The sequence below is a fragment of the Juglans regia genome, chromosome 15 (assembly GCF_001411555.2).
Source record: "Juglans regia cultivar Chandler chromosome 15, Walnut 2.0, whole genome shotgun sequence".
NCBI lineage: Eukaryota > Viridiplantae > Streptophyta > Magnoliopsida > Fagales > Juglandaceae > Juglans > Juglans regia.
The window spans coordinates 14,547,990-14,572,939 of record NC_049915.1 but is presented as its reverse complement, the minus strand read 5'-3'; the positions used below and the strand labels follow the sequence as shown (position 1 = coordinate 14,572,939).

At 36.8% G+C, this 24,950-nt stretch overlaps 1 protein-coding gene across 5 annotated transcripts; it reads left to right on the top strand.

Annotated features, from left to right (window-relative positions):
* Nucleotides 1-786: 786 nt before the first annotated feature.
* On the top strand, nt 787-24,399 carry LOC108994583 (actin-related protein 4-like). Of its 5 annotated transcripts, none has more exons than XM_018969846.2 (21): nt 790-961; nt 1,054-1,145; nt 5,399-5,572; nt 5,676-5,749; nt 6,591-6,671; nt 7,786-7,846; nt 7,978-8,027; nt 9,137-9,191; nt 10,709-10,786; nt 10,897-10,950; nt 11,575-11,628; nt 11,741-11,801; nt 14,288-14,339; nt 14,425-14,491; nt 15,602-15,664; nt 15,761-15,823; nt 18,935-18,997; nt 19,714-19,778; nt 22,675-22,743; nt 22,952-23,032; nt 24,333-24,399. In XM_018969846.2, the coding sequence occupies exons 1-20, from the start codon at nt 949-951 to the stop codon at nt 22,995-22,997; spliced, it is 1,335 nt and encodes a 444-aa protein (XP_018825391.2). In that variant the 5' UTR covers nt 790-948; the 3' UTR covers nt 22,998-23,032; nt 24,333-24,399. The 5 variants fall into 5 exon arrangements, with proteins under 5 accessions (XP_035541876.1, XP_018825391.2, XP_018825392.2 ...); XM_018969847.2 differs by lacking the exon at nt 24,333-24,399 and adding an exon at nt 23,342-23,545; XM_018969845.2 differs by lacking the exon at nt 24,333-24,399 and adding an exon at nt 23,178-23,545.
* Nucleotides 24,400-24,950: the final 551 nt, after the last annotated feature.

The following is a 24,950-nucleotide window of genomic DNA, read 5'->3' as shown; positions in this document are numbered from 1 at the left end:
AATAAAAATAATTTTATATTCTAATATATTATATAAAGCCACGTCAATTTATGAATTTAGTTTTATAAAAATTTTGTTGAGAATTTAGTTATATTTGAATGTTGATATGAGTTGAATTGTGAATAATAATATTTTGTAGGTGTCATTGAAATGTTTTTAACTTTTTGAGGTTGAGATAAGTTTATATTTTTTATTTGAAATGTATGAAATAAATTAAGATGAGTTTAATTTTTTTTTAAAAAAATTAAAAATTAATTTGAAATAAATTGAGATTGGATTAATCAGCTAAACACATCGTTAAAGAGTTCTCTTTAAAATTTATACGGATGATTACTAATCCAGAAAATGAGTCTGTTTGGGTGGGTTTAGATATTGATGTGAATTGAGTTGAGTTGAGTTGAGATGATAAAATATTATTAGAATATTATTTATTATTATTATTATTATTATTATTATTATTATTATTATTTTAAGATTTGAAAAAATTAAAATTTTTATTATATTTTATGTTAAAATTTAAAAAAATTGTAATGATAAGTTGAGATGAGCTCAACTTCCAAACAAAAGGGTGAATTTGGATCCCAAACTCATCTCAACTCATCATTACAACTTTTTCAAATTCCAACACAAAATATAATAAACAATTTAACTTTTTCAAATCTCAAAATAATAATAATATTAAAAAATAATATTCTAATAATATTTTATCATCTCAACTCAACTCAACTTACTTCAACGTCCAAACACAACCTTAAGGTTAAACGGGTGAACGGGTGATGGATAAAACTCGAACGCAGCGAGTCGGAGTCGGAGTAGATCCACCTTTACGGGTCATAACTCCATAAATGCTTTTTGAGTTTCATCTCTCCCGCGGTTCGACGGTCTTCTAAAACCCTAACCCAGCTCCGGACCAAACTTGAAATATCACTCTCTGTCAATTCGGCAGCCATGTATGGAGGCGGTGAGTGCTTGATTTTTTGTTTTTGTTTGAATTTTCCCACCACCGAATTTTCTCTCCTTTTTTTTTGAATTTCAATTTTGTAATTTCTACAGATGAGGTATCGGCTATTGTAATAGACCTAGGTTCGCACACCTGCAAAGCCGGTTACGCCGGCGAAGATGCGCCCAAAGCTGTGTTTCCTTCAGTAAGTGTTTCTGGCTCCCGGTCAAAGTTTGAGTGACAAACTTCAGTCACTCATTCGCAACGTGCATCTTTCTGAGCCTTCTTCTGCGTAGCTAGTCTTGGCTCTCAGCGTTCACAATTTCGGTGCCTCTCTAATTGATGGCATTGTAGTATGCATGCTACTTCTGGAGCTGTATTTTGCTGTTTCTTTTCACAGAACATTCTGAAATGGCATGTAATTACGTATCGTTGGATTTGGCTGGGCTGAGTTCTTTAGAATTTGCCTATATGGGTTAGGAAATTGAAATGGGGAACTGTTAATGGTTCAGCTATTAAAAGGAGTTGTGGTTTACTGATATACATGGTATCGGATACTTTTCTGTGTTTGGTTTAGTTGAAAGCAAACGGAATAGGATAATATTGGCGCCCAAAGTTGAAATATTATGGAAAATTTTCATTTTTGATGTCATTTAGACAGCTGTGTAAATATAGTGATTCTTGTACTATATATCTCACAAATAATGGTAGGGAGGCTTGAGGTGGGTTTCAGCCTCTTGAGTTCTATACCTTGAATTGATCAACAACAAAGGAAACAGTGACCGAATTTCTTAGCTTGGTTAATGATGTATATATCACGTATGAAGTGGATTTTGGGTGGTGTAGTTTTGCTGTTATTTGTAGGGACAGGACATATGTTTTTGTGATGCATGGAAATTATTGCTTATTTGCTGTGCCTGTCGGCATGCCTGGTGTCTTAGATGGCATGGTTACTTTACACTGTCACGGTTATTGACATTTTTACAGGAATTTTCTTTAATATGATTTCACTGCTGATTCTTTTTTTTTTTTGAATAAATAAAAAGATATATTACTCAAAGAATAGGCCTAGCCCAGTATTTACAATAGTGGACCCTGATTAAGAGGGCGCCAAAGAGACAAGAAAATCATGTAGGGCCATGCCATTAAAATCAACTGCAATAGCCCAAGTACAAAGAGTGCTATAAAATAGTGCTAACAGTTCCTCTAGCGATCTCTCATTGTCTTCAAACGTCCGCGCATTTCTTTCTTGCCATAGACACCACATGATATACATTGGGATCATCTTCCAAACCCTTTTAATCTGATGTATACCAACAATGTTTGGCCAACTAGCCAGCATTGCCACCACTTTTTTCGGCATGACCCACGCCAAGTCTACCCTACTAAGTACCTCATACCATAATGCCCTTGCAATCACACAATGCAACAGAAGATGATCTACCGACTCTCCCCCACACTTGCACATACAACACCAATCTACTAAAATAACCCTCCGCTTCCTCAAATTATCAATCGTCAGTATTTTACCCAGCGATGCTGTCCACACGAAGAAAAGAGCTTTAGGGGGCGCCTTATTCCTCCAAAGCCTTCTCCACGGAAATTGAGTACTTGGCTCATGGGAGAGAGTTTTATAAAAAGAACGAACCGAGAATGTACCTTTTCCATCCGGTAGCTACCATAACCCATCTTCTTGTTGATTGCTTGGCTTCACAGAATACAGAAGCCTATAAAAATCTGCCAAGTTGTCCATTTTCCAATCCTGTAATGCCCTACTAAAGCTAATATTCCATTGAAATTGCCCACCCAACATCTCCATAACCTCCGCCACTAGAGCTTCTTTAACACTAGCAATTTGAAATAGAGGAGGAAAACGATCTTGTAAAGCACTATCACCACACCATATATCTTTCCAAAATTTGATCCTAGAGCCATCACCCAACTGAATACGGGTTTGTCGAAGAAAAACCTCCCACCCTCTTCTAATATGTTTCCACAAGCCCACTCCATAAGTTCCTCTAACTTCTTTTGTGCTCCAACCCCCCCCATGACTCACCATATTTGCACCTAATCACCTCTCTCCACAATGCATCCGGTTCTTGACTATATCTCCACAGCCATTTACCGAGTAGCGCTCTATTGAAGGTCCTCACATTTCTAATGCCCAGACCACCTTGAGATATAGGGTGACATACTATTTCCCACTTGACCAGGTGAAATTTGAACTCATTCCCCAAACCTCCCCACAAAAAATTGCGTTGGAGTGTCTCAATTCTGTGCGCCACATTTGCAGGTATAGGAAATAGTGAAAGGAAATATGTTGGTAAATTTGAGAGTGTACTCTTAATCAGTGTGAGCCTACCGCCTTTCGACAAATACATTCTCTTCCAACTTGCTAATCTCTTCTCAATCTTCTCAATCACTGACTCCCATAAGGATGGTGTCCGTGCTCTTGCCCCCAACGGAAGCCCCAAATACGTCAACGGCAGAGAAGCTACCTTACAACCCAACGTACTCGCCAGTTGTCGAACATTTGGAACCATACCAACTGGCACCAATTTGGATTTGTCGAAATTCACTTTTAACCCGGAAACTGCTTCGAAACACAACAGTACTACCTTTAACGTACGCACCTGACTTTGATCTGGCTCGCAAAACACTAGAGTATCTGACTTTGATCTGGCTCGCAAAACACTAGAGTATCATCTGCAAACAATAAGTGGGATATGTTAATGATCCCTCTATCCGGGGTACCCACAGAAAAGCCCTCCAAAAAGCCATTATTCGTCAAGGCCGAAATCATCCTGCCTAATCCTTCCATCACAACAACAAATAACAGAGGCGACAACAGATCACCTTGTCTCAGACCTCGCGTGCTATGGAAAAAACCTGCTGGACTGCCATTTATTAAAACAGAGAATTTCGCCGTTGATATGCACCAACGAATCCATGTTTTCCACCTCTCTCCAAACCCACATCTCCCAAGTAGGTAGAGAAGAAAATCCCAGTTGACATGATCGTACGCCTTCTCCATATCTAACTTGCAAATGATCCCTGTTGAGCCTGCCCTTATTTTGTTATCTAAGCATTCATTAGCAATAAGTGCCGCATCTAAGATTTGTCTACCTTTTACACAGGCTTTTTGAGGCTTGGTTATAATCTTCCCCACCACCTCACTTAACCGGTTTGCTAACACTTTGGAAATGATCTTGTAAACTCCACTTACCAGACTAATGGGGCGAAAATCCTTAACCTCACTTGCCCCCACCTTCTTTGGGATCAACGCAAGAAATGTGGTATTTATGCTTTTCTCAAATTTACCAACTACAAAGAGTTCTTGAAACACCTTCATAATGTCTTCCTTAATAACGTCCCAACATTCTTGAAAGAAACCCATAGAGAACCCATCTGGCCCTGGAGCTTTATCCTTAGCCATTTTCCTCACTACTTCAACAACCTCCTCTTCCTCGAAAGCCCTATCTAATCGAGACACATCATTCAGACCAATGGAATCAAATGCCAAGCCATCAAGAGACGGCCGCCAACTGACGGGTTCAGTTAGTAATTGCTCATAAAAGCCAACTACATGGTCACGAATAACATGGTCTTCTCTGCACTCCACACCTCAATTCTCAACATCTCAATGTTGTTGTTTCTCCTATGGGAATTTGCTACACGATGGAAAAACTTTATGCTGCGGTCACCTTCTCTGAGCCACAATGCTCTTGACTTTTGTCTCCAAGAAGTCTCTTCAGATAAGATAATTCTCTCTAACTCCGCATCCAACAAAGTCTTCCGAGCTACTTTATCCGAGGTAAGGGATCTAGTTTCTTGGAGCCTCTCAAGTTCTTGTATCTCCCTCAACTTTCCTTTCTTGTTTTCACCTACATCACCAAAAAATTGCTTGTTCCACAACTTCAAATCTTTTTTCAACATTCTCAATTTACCAGCCAAGATGAAGCTAGGGGTACCTTGAAACTGATACGAGGACCACCACTGCCTTACTCTTTCAACAAAACCATCAGATTTTAGCCACATGTTTTCAAATTTAAAGTACCTTTGCCCTCCTCGGAGGCCACCACAGTCAAGCAAAATAGGCCAGTGATCTGAGCTAATACGAGGCATGCGCTTTTACCAGACATCTGGGAAATGACATTCCCAATCTGGCGAAATTAAGAAGCGATCCAGCCTAGACCAACTTTGGTTGTTAGCCCACGTGACAGGACCCCCAGCAAGAGGCAAATCTACCAAATTCAAGTCAGCTATGCATGCTGAGAATTCTACCATAGCTGGACGTCCTCTTCTATTTCCAGATGACTCACTTCACTGCTGATTCTATTCTGTTGTGGCTAGCTGCACAATATATTCATAATATTTTTAAATAGTAGTTTATTTTTTCTTTATTCTATGTTCTATATTAGTTTAACTTTATGTTGATATATGTCTATGCTTGTTAAGGTTGTCGGAGCAATTGATCAAATGGAAGTTGATGACCTTGAAAAAACTGAAAATAACTCTGGATCTGTGGATTCTAAAAACACTGCCAGAACAGTTGATTCTGACAAAACCAAGGCAAAACGCAAATTGTATGTTGGATCTCAATCCTTACGTTTTCGCCGGGATGGTATGGAGGTAAGTCTTTTAGTTGTTATCTGTTTTGTATGGGGATTTTGATGAATATCTCTCAATTGTTTCATTTCTTGAGGTTTTGACTCTTTGTTCTGCTATCTATTAGGTGTTGTCACCCATAAAGGATGGAGTTGTTGTTGACTGGGATATAGTTGACAGCATATGGGATCATGCTTTTAGGTAATTACTGAGGATCACGGCCAGCTACTTGTCGTTTGGTGATCATAGTTCTGTGTCAAGTGATATGCTCACGACATAGAGATGGCTTAACTTACGAATCATACAAATACTGTATCAGTAGATAATAATGATGAACACATAATATATCCTAGTTTGGAGATATGGTAAAGATATTTTATGTAATCTCTCTTCCAATTCCCAAAACTCTCTCTCTCTCTCTCTCTCTCTCCCTCTCTCTCTCACAGACACACACGTTTCTTTGCTAGCATATTAAAACCATCTTTTTTCTGGGTTTAATCTCCAGATGTTTTCACAAGTATTAACTTATCCATGTATTTTCTCATTGAATGCAACCCCTAGGGGTTGGCTCAAGTGGTAAAGGCATTGGGCTTGGGGGTATGCTCCCCCCAGGTCTAAGGTTCAGGGTGCAAACAATCTCTAGGGGCCACCTTGCCTGGGCCTGTGCACCCCCAAGATTAGTTGGGACGTTGTTTCTCGACACCTGGTGCCAAAAAAAAAAAAAAAAAAAATCTCATTGAATATCATATTTGAGACCATGCCATCTTTACTGCTTCGAAATTGTCGAATATTTTGTACTATTTAAAGGCTTTTGTTGTTTTTATTTCCTTATCATTTATAAGCTCAAGCACATGTGATCTTGCTCCAAAAGACACTTCACCTCCTTGTGTGCATTAGGCAGGGGTCTGATTATGAGTTCAGGACCCATCAGTGGTGTCAGTTATTTAACATTTCCAAAGAAAAAAATATAATTTTTCGGTGTTTTGAGTTTCCTTTCTTTGAAATTGTGTTACTGTATGTCATAACTGGTTTTTTCTTGTAGGGAATGCCTGTTGATTGACCCTAAAGAGCATCCAATGCTACTTGCAGAACCATCTTCTAATACCCAACAACAAAGAGAAAGGTGATTGATATGGTTTTGAGATAAAATAAAAAAGATTTTTTTGAGATAAAATCCACATAATATACTGATTTAGTTTTTGTAAAAACAGGGTCTGTTCTAATATAATGATAATACTATGCCTTTAAGAACAGTCAACTTTGAAGCCCTCTCTCTCTCTCTCTCTCTCTCTCTCTCTCTCTCCCTTCTTTTCTACCCCTATGGGAGCTCACCCAAAAACTATCTTGCGTCAAACCTGAAACTTAATGGGAGCAGAAAAAGCTTAGGACTTGCTACTTATCAGCAACTTCTGCTTTTCGTTGGTTGTGGGCCAGGACACCTGTCTTGGTTCTTCCCCGTTTGTAGCTTAGCTACAATTAATCTCTGAAGCTGTTAATTGTGAGAGAACAGTCAATGTATCTGTCTACTGGTCAACTCATGAAATCGAGTTGTAGCTTTCTAGTACAGTCTTCGAATAAAGTGCATGTGTACTTGTCTGGAATGACAGCAGTCACCATGTACTGACTTCATTGTGAATAAGCTTGGAAAAAGCCTTTTAAAAGCTCACCTTTGCACTCTATGCCTCAGGTGGGTTATTTTCAATTGATTAAGGAGCTATAAAAGAGTCATAGTTGCAGCGTTAGACAATCTCTCTTCGGAAGCTTTTTCTGAAGATAAATTGAAACAAAAAGACCATAAGTTTTGTGGAGGTGATGATGTTAATATGGGGGATTAGTATTGTTTCTACTTTTTTTATCCTGAAAAATGATATTGATCTCATAGAAAGTGGATATGATCATTACAGCACTTTAAGGTTACACATAAGTGCATTGCAGTTGTGTTTTTCGAGAACAGAATCCCATTTCTGTACAAAATCCGTAGAAACTAAAGCTTCTCCCCATAAAGCTATATTCCTTCGTTTTCTCCTTCAACCATCACCTATTTACTGAAATCTCATATATTTTTTGATGCTGAATAATTGTATCCAACCTTTTTTGATAAGTATAATTGTATCCAACCAAATCAATAAAGGTTTATTCTTTTAGTGACAACTAATATTTATTAAGTATTTGTATATTATTCTTTAGCATATTACCTTACGTTTAGTAAACGGGCTTGATTGTCATGTATCTGACAGGATGACAGAGCTTATGTTTGAAAAGTACAAGGTTCCCGCGTTGTTTTTGGCCAAGAATGCTGTATGCCCCTTATGGATTTGTGATCTCCCTTCAACTTGTAGCACTTTAATTATAGATATTTATATGCTCTTTCCCTCCTATTATTGAGACATGTCAGTATGGTGATTGATTGAAGTCCTCGTTGATGCCAGGTTCTCACATCTTTCGCATCGGGACGTGCTACCTCATTAGTTGTTGACAGGTAGGACTTATGTAGTTATTGAGTACCAGTACTGGTTTCCATGGCATATCTTTTCTACCTACATGCAAGAGTTTTGTCCTTCCCCTTTAGTTGAAGCCACTTTGTATATCATATCTGCATTACATTTCTGCAATTATTTTGCGATGTTTCTTGGTATGGAGTAAGACTATTGAATTTGAGTGTTGCTTGGGGCTTATCGTGAGGTTCTGAAGTGAACATGGACCTTTTCTCTCGAATTCCCAAAGTTACTTTTTCTTTTCATTGTTTTGTTAAGTTTTATGGGTCGAATGGAAAATGTTTGAATTTGCTTTCTTATGTTGAGTTACATGGTTAGGCACCTAAAAAATATCACAAAGCTGAAGAAGAAACCAATGAAAAGATAGATATTTTAACACATATATGAGATTAAAAGGTTAGGGGTATTGAATATTTGACAGCAATGCGCTCACACCATGCTGTAAGCCATGGTGGATGATAATGGGTAGTTGGCTAGGCTGTAACATAAACTAAAGAGCTAAAATATTCTGTGATCACATATCTATTGACATGCTTGCTGTACCTACCATAATCATAAGTACACTTTCGAGTGATGTTTTGGATTTTATTTTTTTCTCTTTGATAAGCGCTTGATGTTTTAAGTTCCTAAAGGTGGTTTACATATAATACCTCTTTAAGGGAATTTATATTATTGTTAATATGTCTACCAACATATTTCGATTCCTATTAATTGGGAGATCATCCATTCTTTTCTGTAGTTTGTTTTCATGTGCAATATGCTTGTTATTGCTGAGGCATTGAAAGTTTGAACCCTGGATTTTAAAAGTTCTGGAAAAAGGTTTCAGCACAATTTGTGAAGAGATTAAATAGATTCTTAAAATATCAGAGTAAAAAGAAAATGACTTATTGATTGATGCTTTATTCCTTTCATATTGGCTGCATTCTTCTTGCCTTGTTTATAGGTTGATGAGGTCATTTGATGTGCTATTGTTATGAATTCTTCTTTTCATTTGTATTTTGATAATTGAATTTTCCTTTTTTTTGACATTTCTTGATCAATGCTTGAAGAAAAACTAATTTATAGTACCTTTCCTAATTACTGACTGATTCAGTGGTGGAGGATCAACTACGGTTGCCCCAGTGCATGATGGTTATGTTATTCAGAAGGTATTCCTCAATTTTCAGTCAAGTGCAAGAATGGCTTCTTACAAAATTTTATTTTGAGTACACATAGTTTAACTGTGCAGCCAACCAAACTTAGTTTTTATCCAATTTCTGCGCATGAGACTCTTAGGCCTTGCATGGATGTGAGATGGTTTCATGAATAGTGTAAGAGTGTCCGTGAATAATGTGAAAACTTTTTAAAATGATGGTTTTATAGAGTTTTAAAAAGTTGTGGGACCCATTATAAAATTATGTTTGAATGTGAGAATTTTCAAGAGATGTTCTTAGAGATTATATAATAGATAATTTTAAACAATTTTTTTTTTAAAAAAAAAAAAGCTTGCTATGAAACTCATGACTGGCCACCATAGTCGGCCTAGATTGGGCCGTCGTGGTGGCTAGAACATTCTGGCCACCACTGCCCATGGCAGCCAGAAAACTCTAGCCGCGACGAGGCAGTCCAGATTGGGCTGCCATGTTGGCCGGAGTATTTTAGCCACAATGGTATCCCGATCTGGGTTGTCGGTGGTGGTGGCTAGGGTGGCCCACCCAGGCCCCCACAGGGTGGTGGCATTGCATCTGATTTTTTTTTATTTATTTATTTTTATAAATTTATTTTTAATATGATTTTTTGAGTTTTGGATAGTGAAAAATCTTTGAGGAGTTTTAACATTTGTAGATATTGTATGTTTGGGAATGAAACCGTTTTTTACTTAAGAAATATCTTTGACTTTCATGTTTGGTCTTTTATTCAAACTTACCCTTAGAGGATGGCTGCAACTTCATATATGTCCTGGGTTTTGAGAGGATCTAATATCTGTCCATTTTTAGTAAATGAAACTTTTGTCCATTAGTTCAATATGTGGGTAAGTGTGCGCGAAGTTTGTAATTGAGTTTTTCCTTCCCTTTTGTTGTGTTCCTTTATATCTTTATTTGGGCATGATATTTGCAATCACTTGTCAATAAATTATCGTCTTATCTATTTGCAAGGGTAAGCTGTCCATATGTATGTGTGCGTAGGTCATGTATGTATACATGTGCTCTTCAATGAGTCATGAGTATATGTCACTATGGTTGTCCTATGAAAGAAGATTGGTATCATTTTGTGTTCATACTTGATAATTTTTTTTGTGTGCGCATGCATATGTATTTGTGGATCTTGTATCAGTTACAAAGACAGCTATATACCTATTAAAAAGGTACAGCTATATTGATTTATTCAATAAAGCAACATGGCCTGTTGGTCGATAAGTTTTGACGTCCATCTTTTGAATACATATTCCGTATTTCCATACAATTATGTTACTCCATGATTATATAAGCTTATCTTTTAGAAAATTACATTCATGTCATATGTCTATAAGCACCCCCGCTCTCTCTCTCCCCCCCCCCTACAAGGGACAACTTGAAATTGGTTGATGAAATTAATATTAACCTGTCTTACCATGTTAAATTTTAATAAAGCTTTACTTAGCTTGTAACAGAATCTTTTGCCTTGTTTATTGTCTTTGCTACCATAGGCTGTTGTATCTTCTCCAATTGGGGGAGAATTTCTTAGTGATTGCTTAATGAAAAGTTTGGGAAGCAAAGGTATCACGGTAAGTCGCCATAATTAGTTTTTATATTGAAAGATGATCTGATTGTTTCAAATTGCTTGGCTTTTCCTTTCTTTTTATTCTCCAAATGTTTTCATTTTATTCTTTTGCAGATAAAACCCAGATATTCTTTCAAGAGAAAGGAAATCCGGCCAGGAGAGTTTCAGGTATTAAATAATTTGACTAGTAGTTTCTTTTGTCGACATAATTCATTCAATTCTCTTGTTTGTGGTATGGAGTTGACCAGTGTCATAATTCAATCTCATGTCTTCCCTCATCTCCTGTGTCTTGATTTCTTGCTATGCATGGAACCACAACATCGTAATATCTCCATGGTCAGGTTGCTTGCAAGCTTTATGAGAGAAGGCCAATGTAAGACCCTTTTTTGGACAGAAACGTAAGACTTAATTACTACGAATTTATGGTTTCTTTAACACCATATTTACTTGGTCCAAATGGGGAGATCAGCACTGAAATGTGGTTCACTTTGACCCAAGAATATTACCTGGTTCTCATTTGAATAATCTGATATGCTGTTGTAATCAAAGGCCTTTGAAATACAAAATTGTTAGTGGTTGCTGAGACGAGCTGAATTATCTGAGAGAGCTGCATCATTCCATGCCTTGACTACTGTTCTTATCGTACTAGTCATTTTATTACAGAAGTATTGATATGCTTCTCTGTTTGAGACTAAGTTATGTGCCTTTTTCTATGTTTTCATCAGGAGCAACTGTTATCTTTATTAATTGATGTCATTCTTTGGACATTTTTAACTTTCCTGAATCTCACAGATAGTAGACCTTGATGCTCCAAATACAACAGAAAGCTACAGTTTCTACTCCCAGGTTCTGTAATTGGTCATGGATTTTTATTGAGGTGTTGTATAATTTATATTCTATTTGCTTGGAGTATCACTTTTATTTTTTTTGGGTTTTTCGGATTATTTTCTTATTGCAGAGGGTAATTGCTAGTGATATTAAGGAATGCGTTTGCCGTGCCCCAGATACTCCATATGATGGTTTGTGTTCCTCCATTTGTACATGATCAACTGCTTTTAAACTCTGTTTTGTTGTCCATCTATTATTTTTTCTTATTTTTTATAAACTATGCATGTCTATGAATGCTTTATCTTATTGGTTGACATATCTTCTTGCTTGTAGTGCATATTAATGTTTCATGTAGCATTTATTTATTTTTTCTTGGTCTGTGTTTCTCGTAGCATTTCTTAAAAATCTGCAACTACATTTTTCACGTTTTTCTCAATGCTTTAAAAGGTTGTCGTAGGTCCAGTACCTCATATTTTTCTTGAGTTTGGGGTTGGAATATTAGGTGACAGACATATCATATTCTAAACAGGTAGTGTTCTTGGAAAGCACTATCTAAATTGGATAGCATCTCAATTGTGCACCATTGGAGGATGAGAGGTCTCAAACATTTATGGATACAGGCTGGATCCGATGTGGTTGACATGAGTTCAAACAGTTTGGTCATTGTTTGAATAAATGTATTCAAGTGCCATGTCTAGCAGATATGTTTGAGAAAAATGTAATTTGATACCTTGAATCATGGGCTTTTGAGAAGATGAATTTATGTTCCTAGGCTGAAAGGCTCTTTTTGTGGCACACTTATATGGTACAATTGCATTCTAGGGTATGAGGGCCATGAACCAAATTTAAGAACTATTGAGATAACTTAATTCTTTCCCAACTTAGTTAAATATCATCTTGGAAAATTTAGTAACCTAAGAAGCCATTAATCAATATTTCACATCAGTGATAGACGATATTCAATTGGCCATGTTCTTTAATGATTGAACGTTGACAATCTTGTTAGTGCTAATCAGACCAAATCTCCATTGTTTTTTGAAATGCTTTATCTTTGAGGCTTGAAAAGCATTGATCATACTACTAAGTAGTCTTGATATGAACCCGCGGGAATGAATTTCCTTGAATCCACAATCAATTTGAAAACTCCCTAAGAAAGTCAAAGTCAAGTCAACGGATGGAGAACCTAAACCCGATGAGAACTTGTTTCAAGAACCTAGATTATATTAAAATCTAGACCCGTTGAAGAACCCGTCTCAAGAACCCAGATTACAAAGGAGGAACGCCACAAAGGTTGTGATTTACTTTTGATAAGTTCAAGAGTTCAATCAAGAACAAGAGGAGAAAACTCAACTCACAAATAAAATTCAATATTGTCTAATCTGTCAAATGAGGTTACAAAGAGTTTTTAAACCCAAACCTAATCAAAATCCTAGCCAAAATAAAGTCACTTTTACCCAAAATTACCCTTGATGAACAGTACGCGCGGCTACAGTAACCCCTACAATAAATTGATGAAACCTTAGTTCCTAAAAAGTAACTTTCCAAATAAGCCATTGGCCAAAATACAAGGCCTTCCTAAAATCATAATTCATAAGAAATAAGACATGTGAGTCAAGCATCTTCAAGCCCACTTATTCTAAACTAATAAAATAAATCATTTAACCAAATTGGAAGCCTCCAATAACAATAGGCCGTATCTCTAAGTCATGTCTTCCACAGCTTGAATCAAGTGGATCAAAACTGGTTCTTCGTCTTTCAAACCCATCTTGAGTGTTGGGCTCTTGCTGGCTTCATCCCAAGTGGATTGCACCAATCCTTGCATTGCTTCCTTGATCTTCTTGGCCCTTAATCTTGTAATTGGTCCATCTGGAACTTACAAAGGATCTTTAAGCGTACTGTAGCCGGTACTATTCATCAAGGGTAATTTTGGGTAAAAGGGGCTTTATTTTGGCTAGGGTTTTGATTAGGTTTGGGTTTAAAAACTCTTTGTAGCCTCATTTGACAGATTAGACAATATTGAATTTTATTTATGAGTTAAGTTTTCTCCTCTTGTTCTTGATTGAACTCTTGAACTTATCAAAGGTGAATCACAACCTTTGTGGCGTTCCTCCTTCTTAATCTGGGTTCTTGAGACGGGTTCTTCATCGGGTCTAGATTTTTATATAATCTAGGTTCTTGAAACAAGTTCTCATCGGGTTTAGGTTCTCCATCCGCTGACTTGAATTTGGCTTTCTTGGGGAGTTTTCAAATTGATTGTGGGTTCAAGGGATTCCTTTCCCGCGGGTTCATATCATTTGGTATTCAGAGCAAGGTTTCCAATCAGGTCTTATTCTATCTTTTATTTCTTGCATATTTAATTCTAGGGCTTCATTGTTCTAGGATTGATTACAAAAAAAAAAAATAGTGGTGGCTAGCAGATTTCTTCACTATTGTTAGGGTTGCTGAAATTCATTGTTCTAGGGTTTGTGTTGTCTGAAATCTCTTGTTCTGGGGGATGCCGTATTTCACATCAGTGATAGACGATATTCAATTGGCCATGTTCTTTAATGATTGAACGTTGACAATCTTGTTAGTGCTAATCAGACCAAATCTCCATTGTTTTTTGAAATGCTTTATCTTTGAGGCTTGAAAAGCATTGATCCATACTAAGCAGTCTGATATGGGATCCTTGGTACAGAAAGTGCTTATTCAAACATCCCAATGACGCCATATGAGCTTCCCGACGGCCAGTAAGTCCTGTATATTTGTGTTACAGCAATCAGATTACGCGGTGCGTTGTTTTCCATCTTGTAATCTCATGGTTCTATAACACAGGACAATTGAAATTGGAGCTGACAGATTCAAGATTCCTGATGTTCTATTTAATCCATCACTGGTTCAGGTGAGTGGCTTGCAAATGTACAAATATCAAGTTTTTATATATTTTGCTCATAAAATAGAAATTTCGGTGTATCTTTTAGTTCTATTGTATTCTATTTTACCTTTCAGTTTAGAGTTTTAATATTTGTCTTTAAAAATGAACCTTGTCTTGTATGCTATGATTTTATGGGTTTGAGATAGTCATTTTACTTGTTTATTGGCTAATTGGCTTCTACCTGTAAAAATCCAAACGATTCTCTGTTAGCTTCCTTATTGTAACTTGTTTTGGTTTCTTTTATATTGATAAGAATCTGAAAGATAAGTCATGTAGTGAAATACTAGTCAGAAAAATACATGGCTTTGTCTGCATGTGGATGCAGTTCGAAGTTCTGGGTTGGTCTAATTGTTGTGATCCTGAAAACGTTCAACAAAGGTGGCAAAAGGGGTTAGTTATTTTGTAAACTTCATCTTTATGGGCTACAGCAATGGAGATGTTGCCATTCACATCAGGAAATTTTAAACACTGTTTGAGGTAGTCTGGCTTTTGTCCCGTGAGGCTTGCTTGTTGTATGCTTTCTTTACCTGTGCTTTCATTTCTTACAAATGGTATTGGAGTCACCAGCTTTTATTTCTGTGAGGACAGTTCTCTATAGCTCACTTGTAAACACCATCTAATTGATGAGAAGTTTTCTTTATTACAACAGTTTCTTCTGCATTTTAATTTATTCCAAGTATGCATATAATCTTCCTTGGTTTGTAGATATGACATTTTTTAACTCCTTTTCTTTAGAAGTTGATCTGAACTTGGTTTTTTGTAATTTTTTTGACAAAGTAAACACGTTTGGTTGATGAACCCTCTCCCCATACCATTCTTTTGTACCTGCTAACCTCTCTTAACTTTCATTTCATGACCACTTAGATCACTGGTCATTTCTTGAACATTACATGTGTAATTAATATCTAATTCTCAAATATTAGTGAGATTGTTAATAGACATATGCTAAGTAGTGAACTGATATGTAGATCTCAATGGTCTTATGTGCTTATTTAGTTTACTTGGTAATTCAATATTCCCTTCAATACTTTTGGTTTGCATTCACACATTAAATTTTGTTATTGATGTAAATCTTAGACAATTCCTGGCATGGAGAATTATGCTGAGACTATTCATTCTGTTCGAGGTTTGCCACAAATGGTAAGCTCCTTTTATTCATACAAATGTGCATTTCTTTACTCTTTAATAGTTTATTTAGTTGCTCATGGTTTACTAAATTTTTTTTAATGCATTCAGGTCATAGAGAGCATTAATAAGTGTGACGTCGACATTCGAAGAGAGCTATTTAGTAGTATACTGGTAAAGTCAATGTGTCTTGTTATTTTTCAAGGTTTTATTTAGGATATATTTCCCACTGGTTAAATTCTTATATTCTTATATCCTTGTCTTTTAATGTTTTCTTAAAATTATAAAGTGCTACTAAGTAATGAAAACTTAGAGTGTAACCCATTTTAAGTTTTTTTGATAGGCAATCAAGAAGTTTTATTCATAAGGGAGGCAAAGCCCAAGTACACAAGAAGTATACACGAGAAGTACCGAAAGTAGAAACATGGACATTTAGCCCATTCAAATCAATAGCGCCCCCCAAGCCATTCTCCATATTTCTGCCACTTGTGGATTACCTCTACTTGCTAGGAAATGTACCAGCCTAAGAGGCATGACCCATGATAATCCAATTCCCGCAAGTCATCCCACATGGTCTTGACCACCTCGCAATGTATAAGCAAATGATTTGTTGATTCGCTATTCTTCTGACACATGCAACACCAGTCCAACACCATTACCCAATGTTTCCTCAGATTATCTATGGTAAGAATCTTGTCCAAGAATGCTGTCCAAACAAAAAAAGTTGCTTTTAGGGGAGCTTTCGTCTGCCATGGGAAGGTGGTCATTCTCGGGCTTGTTAAAATGTGGTGGAACGATCTGATTATGAATCTCCCTTTCTTGGAGGGTCTCCCTTTCTTGGAGGGGCTCCAGTTTATCTTATCTATGGTACCCTCGGTCATGCTTAAAGAATACAGTAATGCATAGAACTTTGTGATAGCCTCCAACTTCCAATCTTGGGCTATCCTAATGAATATTACATTCCATTGAAGGGAGCCACTAGAAAAGACCAAGAGGTCAGCGATTGTTGCATCCTTCACTCGTGTGAGCTCAAAAATGGTAGGAAATGTGTCTTTGAGGCTTTGTTCACCACACCATTTGTCGTACCAAAATCTAACACGAGAATCGTCGCCCTCCACAAAATGTGCATGTCTTTAAAAGATCTCATCCTTTTCTAATGTATTTCCAAAGACCCGCCCCATATGGACTGCGTACCCCATTCGAGCCCCATCCTTCCCAAGCCTCCCCAAACTTCAAATCTATAACAGACTTCCAAAGGCCCCCCTTTTGTGTTGGTACCCCCACAACCATTTACCCAATAGAGCTTGGTTGAACTTCATCAAATTACGGATCCCCAATGCACCCCTAGAAATTGGTGTACAAACAATTGACCAACTTACCAAATGAAATTTGAACTCTTCCCCCGACCTACTCTACAAGAAGTCTCGTTGTAGCTTCTCAATACGGTTGGCAACCTTTGTGGGGAGCGAGAACAAGGATAGAAAATAGATGGGTAGGTTAGAAAGATCACTTTTAATCAAAGTGAGCCTACCACCTTTAGACAAGTACAACTTCTTCCAAGAAGCCAATCTGCACTCCACCTTTTCAACCACAACATTCCAAATCCTCTCTGATTTAAAGGAAACACCCAGTGGTAAGTCAAGATACTTCATGGGTAATGCAGATTACCTTGCATCCCAAGAGAGAGGCTAGATTCACCGTATCGGGGACAACCCCCACTGGCACCAATTTAGACTTTGAGAGATAATTCTCAAACCCGAGACAACTTCAAAACAAAGGAGAGCCCTCAATGATTGGATATGCCCGAAATTTGCTCCACAGAAGATGAGAATATCGTTAACAAAAAGTAGATGAGAAGTACCGATCAAAAAAAGAAGATGAGAAGTATCAATAGAGTCATAATCACCATTCCCCATCGAGAAACCATGGAGAAACTCAGAAAACCACCTTCCACAAGGCCCAAAATCATTTTACTGAGAGTTACATGACGATTATAAAAAGTAATGCAGTGAGCGGTTCCCCCTATCTTAAACCACGGGAGGAGTCGAAGAAACCCACCGGTGAACCATTCACCAAGATAGAAAAGTGAACTATAGAGAGATAATACGCTATCCAAGCACACCATTTCTCCCCAAAGCCACTTCTTGCAAGTAAATAAAGTAAGAATTTTCAAGTAGGACAGGAGCGCTCTTTTGAATATCTTTGAAACTTTTTCTTTTCTACTTTGAGTTTGTGGGCTAAGATCTTTGTAAGGAATAATGAGAATGTATTGAATCTGTTTCTGTTTTAGTTTTCCTGTTTTCTAGAGTGTGGTAGGTATTTCCTTTGTATACTTATTGTGTACTTGGGCTATGCCTATTCGTGATAATAAAATTCTTATTAATTATAAAAAAAAAAGAATTTTCACATAGGACAGCTTCTTTTTTTGTACGGACAGCTTTGTTAGGGAAGATTCTCACCTTAGATAATCTAAGGAAACAACGCTTTATTGTATTGGATTTGTGTTACATGTGTAAGAAAAGTGGCGAGTCTTTGGATCACCTATTATTGCGTTGTGATGTAGCCATGAGTTTATGGAATGATATCGATATCTTTGCGAGAGTGGGGCTCATTTGGGTAATGCCAAGAAGGGTTGTTGACTTTTTGGCCAGTTGGCAAGGCATCCGGGGTAACTCTCAAATTGCAGCTACGTGGAAGATGATACTGACCTGCCTATGGTGGTGCATATGGATGGAGAGGAATGGTTGGAGCTTTGAGGATCGTGAACGAACAATGGACGAGCTTAAAACCTTTTTTCTGTTCACTTTATTCCATTGGTCGATTGTAATAGACTTTAATGGCATGAACGTACTTGATTTTCTTGTATCTCTAGACAGTCATGCCTAGGTGTGGCTCTTGTATATGTCTCGTGTACTTGGCTTCGCCTATTATCAATAAAATTTCTTATTTTCTGATAAAAGAAAAGAATTTTCTGTTGACGTGATCAGGGTCCAAAACTTCATTTGCAATTAAAACTGAATCTAGAAGCAATGACAAGCTTCTGTTAGCAAATTTGATAAAAGTACCATAATTTTCCACCGTATCATGTATGCAGACTTCCTGGTAACTTGATAAGATTATTGAATTGTTATATCAATAAAAAATATTTGCCATGGGACTCTTTTGATTTCTTCATGCAAGTTGCCTGATCAGACACGTACACAGACAAAATGATAGAATTAACTTTCTTTGGTTCTAGTAACTTGGAGCATTTCAGATTAATTTGGCTGTTTCTCTTTTTTACAGCTTGCTGGTGGCACAACATCAGTGCAACAGTTGAAGGAACGACTTGAGAAAGACTTGCTAGAAGTATATTGTTTTCCTGAATCATCACCTACAGCCTTCTTTTCTTTTTTCTTATTTCCCCTTCCCCCTGTACTCTTGGTGAACTCCCTCCATGGTTGGTTTTTGTTTTTTAATTTCATAAATTGGTTCAATCTTGCAGTAGGCTTTAAGTATCAAATGACCATCTTAGTGTTCCTGCAGCTAAGTAACTTAAAATAACATCGGTGACCTTATTGTTTGGGTTTTAGTACTTTGTTCAACTTATCATCTGCAATCTTCCCTGGAGTCTTAATTTTGTGGATCCCCTCCCGTTTTCCTCTCACACTCTCAATCACACTTGAGGAAAGTCATGAAGAATTTTAGGGCATGCTTGGAAAGTGAAAACTTTCGAAAATTTTGAAATTCTTGAAAGAATTTTGAGATGTATTTTGTATTTGTGTTTTGAAAGTGGGTAGCAATAAATGACAAGTTGTTTCAATTAAAAATTTTTAGATGTAGACCGAAAAGTTGTTTGAATAAAAAATAAAATTTGGGATATGTTTTGGATGGGATTTTTTCAAACTTGTTTTGGTTTGTGTTTTTTTGTCTAAAAACCCAAGGCAAATGATTAGATGGCAAAAATTTCAAGAGCTGAAAATTCTTTTTGGAGAATAAAGATGGATTTATTAAAATTTCCTGAACCAAACATAGCATAAGGTTTGGATATTTTGCATTTTTGTGAAAGCATCCTGCATGTGTAGGAGTCTCCTCAAGCTGCAAGAGTTAAAGTATTGGCGAGTGGAAATGCAACAGAAAGGAGATTCAGGTAAGATGGTACTTTCTCTCTCTCTCCATGTTTTGGGTGTATATTCATAGATATGCACTGTGTGCCCATGCAAGAGCACAAGAGTGATTTCATAGGGCCTGTTTTACTTCATTAATGATGTTGGATAAGAGGTTTTTCCCATTCAGATTTGGTCTAGGTAGCATTTCCCATGTTGGTTTTTCTATCAAAAGTGTTGTCATCGCCTAATGAATAAAGGAAATAAAATATATATTATACTTTTCTTTTTGAAAATTACAATAAAAAAATTCTTGGACTATAATCATCATACCATATTGATGCCTGGGCAAGCATCATTAACGTACTAATAAAACAAAGACTCAGTAAAAATCATTGTAATATTACTCATTGGCTTGTGTAACCCTTTGATGAAAGGTGATTGAGAAAATGGAGTGAGATTGGTTAGTTGGACGAAAATGTAATTTCAAAAGGTGGGTGGTTCACCTTGATCCAAAGCACTCTTTCTAATTTGCGTACATATTTCTTGTCCCTGTTTTCCCTTCCTACAAGTGTGGCGAATTGGATAGAGAAGCTACAGTGTGACTTCTTATGGGGTGGAGTAGGTGCAGAATTCAAATTTCACCTAGTAAATCGGGCTAAAGTAAGCTCCTCAATCTCAAGCAGTGGTTTGAGAATCAAGAAAAATGACACTGTTCAATAGGGCTCTATTAGGAAAATGGTTGTGGAGGTATAAAAATAAAAGGGGTGCGTCATGGAAGGATGTAGTAGATGCCAAGTTCGGTGGAGTCTCAGGTGAATGGGGCACTAACAAGGTACATGGACTGCATAGGGCGGGTTTGTGGAAAAACATTAAAAGTGGATGGGGGTCTTCTCTCAACATATTCGTCTTGAGATGGGTGATGGATTGAAGATAAAACTTTGACATGTCCTATATTATGGTGATAGAGTACTCAAAGAAGTGTTTCCAGAAGTGTACAGAATTGCACAGGAGTAAAAAGTCTCAGTAGCTAACTTTATGAAATTTTTTAGCGGTTCCCTGCAATGGAATGTGAACTTTCTCAGTGCAGCCCAAGTCTGGGAAACTGATGTTATTAACAAATTTGGTATTCCATTGTACATTTGTTTACTTAAAAAATGTATCTATTGCACACTTCTAGACCTAGAATCAGCGGTGGAGAGAATGCCCTTTGAAGCCCTTCTAAGAAAGGGAAGTACTATCTGCTCATTCTTTTAGGTTTTCATCCAATAAGAGAACAATCCCTTGGAGAAGTATTTGGAATACTTTTTTTTTTAAGTAAATTAGAAATATTTGGAAGACTTAAGGCACCCTTAAAAGCAGCATTTTTTTATACAGACAGCTTCTTTAATGAAAATCCTTACCACGGATAACCTTAGTAAATGTCAGATCATTGTGGTGGATTGGTGTTGTATGTACAAAAAAACGGGAAAAATGTAGATGATCTATTACTTCACTGTTGGATTGTTTGAGCTATCTGGAATGACTAAGCTTGGGTCATGCCAAGAAGCGTAGTGGATCTGTTTGCATCTTGGTGAGGTCTATATGGTAATTAAAGTTGCAGCAATATCGAAGATTGTTCCATTTGAGAATCATCAGAGGACTACGAATGAAATTTGAAACTCCTTTTTGGAACACCTTTCTTCTTTTTTCTTTGGGTTTATGCAATAGATTTTAACGGACATTTACGGTTTATACTCCTAGCTAGGTGTTCTCTTGCATATGACCCTTGTACTTGGGTATGCCTTGCCTTCACTAATAAAATGATTGCTTACCTATATAAAAAAGTAACCCTTTGATGAAAAGGGGAAAAGAGAAAGACATCATTACACCCTTTCTTGTGGGCTGGTGAAAATGGGGTTAAGTTGCAGCAGGAAAAGATGGTATAGCTTTGTGAGCATACGTGGAAGAGGGTCTAATCTATCACTGCTTAACGTAGCTTATAATATGGGCAGAATGAAAGATATACTGAATTCAATGACCGTAACTTTGCTTGCAGTTTAAATTCCTAGAAAGTAATTGTTTGTTTACCATTTCCCCATAGCTTTTATTGATTGAAAAGCTTCATCATATTGAAATGAATAGTGTGTAGCGTATGAGGGATTAGAGTACATCCCAATGTCCCACTCAATTGGCCAAAACTGATGAACAGTCACTATTGACAGTTAAGATTCCTGAAGATGGTCCAGAACTTGGTCAATCACACTTGTTAGAAGTGAAAAATAGACGCTCCTTACTGTGAGATTTTTGTAATCAAGAACCGAAATGACTTACAATATCGTATATTACAATATCTACTCATCATGTCTGATGCTTTGTCAGATAAATTTATTAACTTTGATTATTCCATGAGGACTATTTGTGTTTCTTGAGTGATTCACCCTGTGTTTGTGATCTCCAATCCATGTAGAAATGTTTGAACTTGTTTTACGAGGTACATTGTGAGTAGGACAAGCTAGATACAGTGGTAAGGTTGAATCTATTACCTTTCAACCTCAATTAATCACTATCAATTATTCAATTAATGTTACTTTCATCTACGTCAAGCCCCAGATGAAGTCATCCTTTCAAGTTTTGACCATCTAACGTATATAATTCTCAAAACAAAAGTTTTGGTCCTGCTGAGCTGTGTCATCCATTCCTGCATTAAATGACCAATCGCATAAGTTTAAAAGCCTGTCATGTCAAGTAATTTAATTGCTTGATGACTCGGTATACCCAAGTTACACTAGACATACTCTACCTATAGATTAATAAATATAATACAATATATATAAATATTGTACAATTGGGAACTTTAAAGATCCACACTTTGTCTTCTTTCTTCAATTGTTCTCTTGTTTGTGTACAACATTCATGTACTGGTGCTTCGTCTAACTTAGGTGATGAGTATTCTTGCAGTGTTTGGATTGGAGGGAGTATATTAGCTTCTCTCGGTTCATTCCAGCAGATGTGGTTCTCCAAGTCTGAGTAAGTTTCACCTCAAGATTATACTTAGAACAGAGTATTTAAGCGTAGGAGAGTTTAAAGGAACATCTTAACCGTTCTGTTTTGTTTTACCTTTTTATTGGAAAGAAAAATTGTAGTCGTGCTTGCAAAAATCAGTGTCGAACAGTAATCAAATATTTTAAATTTTATGGATTAGTTCATTTCTTTTTCTTCCGTGTGCAATCCACAGGTATGAAGAGCATGGGGCATCTTATATTCAAAGAAAATGCCCTTAAGAAGCCATCTTTCTCGACAATGGGCAGTATCAGAGGTTTGTTTCCCTCTCCATCGTTGGGTAGATGATTCCAGTGCATCATTCTTAATATTGTATATCTTTTACTCTTTCAAGCCATTGATTTGCTATATTTCATATCTTATGCTTAGGTATCAACTTACTGATCCTTTATCCTTGCTAGATTCATCACACTTCACTTTTTTCGGGCCTGTAAAAGCTTCAAAGCCTGTGTCTAATATGTCTTGCTCTATTGTCGTTTTCTGTGGCTTACTGTTTGCGCCTGTTATATGCCCATTCATTCATTTCGATTTAACGAAAAACTTTGCATATTGTTCAAATGCACAGTTGCTATATCGGATAATAGTTGCAGACACTACAAAGATGCTTTGAAATCTCTTGGTCTCTCTTGTTCCCCTCCAATCCCTATCACTGTGTATTAGGTGGTGTCTGCAAACTAAATTATTTGGTTTGGATTTGAATTGATCTTGAAAACTATAATAGCTCAACTTGCATGGCTTTATATCTTTCGAGCGCAAGGTTATTATTGTAGTAATCGGGTTCCTTTTGGAGAATACAGATCTTGTCGGCCAAACGCCGCCGTGATTCATTAGTTATAATCTGTTTAAATTACCAATAAACATCAATTACAATAACAGCAAAATAATCAGGAATGTTATAGTTGCATTTGATTCATACAAAGAAGTAACAATCTCTTTTATAGTTCATTACCTTAGTCAATTCTACTTTATGCTGTGACTCATTTCTGATTGGAGTTGGAGTAGTTCGCTTTAGAAAATGTTAGAAATTAGAGTTGGAGCTCGGAGTAAACTCTGGCTTAAAAAACGATTTTAAGATGAATTATAAAATTTGAACCATCTACAAACTATATTCATATTCTAAACATTATTTGGGTTAAAATTTCAGCTCTAAAAGGTTGCTGTTTTTGGATAAATTATCAAATATCAGCCTATGCTCTCGCGAAGAACTAGAAAGCAAAAGTTTCTGTTGGCCTCATTCCCTTCTTATTCTCACTCTCTGATCTCTCTCAACTCAGTTTCAAATTAATTATTAAACAGATTAAGCAGATTGTGTTGTGTCACTTTTTGTGTCGTGTTAAGATTTTAGGATCTATTTCGTTTAGTTAAAAATGGATCTGTTTGGGTTGATTTATATAATTTAATACTTATGATTTAACATGATATGAACACAATCCACAAACACAAATTGCCACTCCTAAATTAATAGAACCCTTGTTTTCGTGGTGGATTTGATTATTTTATTTCTTATTTTTTTCCTGTTTGTTCCTTCATGATCTTCAACTTCGCTCCCATCGTAGGAAGGCGGAATGGAGTTGGATTTGGACCCTTCTCAGAGTACAGCCTAGAAACAAGTCCAACTCTAATTTGTGGAACCCAGCCTGGTGAATTTAATATCATTTCATTTAGAAAATAGAAAAAGTAAAATTGAGAATTTGGTCTTCATGTATGTTATATTTTATTAAAATATTAAACGGGATACAAATTGTGGGGTATAACCTCTCTGCAAACATCCCAAAACGACAATTACAGTTTAAAGACGACAAAAAAATAAAATGGGGCCAACATGTTAAGTAGATCCCATACTTTCTCAACCAAGGCAATCTTTTAACCATCTACCAAATGGACCATTGTAACTCTTCACTGTAGAGAACTGAAATGAGGTAGTTTTTGGTGGTTTCCTATCCCATGTTTTACTAGTAGAAGCATGGAACTAGACACAAAAGAGATGAAACAAAGATATGCCAATTCACAGCTTCTGGTGGCTTGCATATCAGGAATTTCAGATCAAAAGACTCTGGGACTGGTGGCTCACTAGGTGGGGAAGATGCTGAAAGCCGAAAGGGCATCTTTGGGGTCAGGCGGAGGACCACGACAATGGTCGGTTAAAAAATTGGCTAGCGAAGATGGAGAAGAGG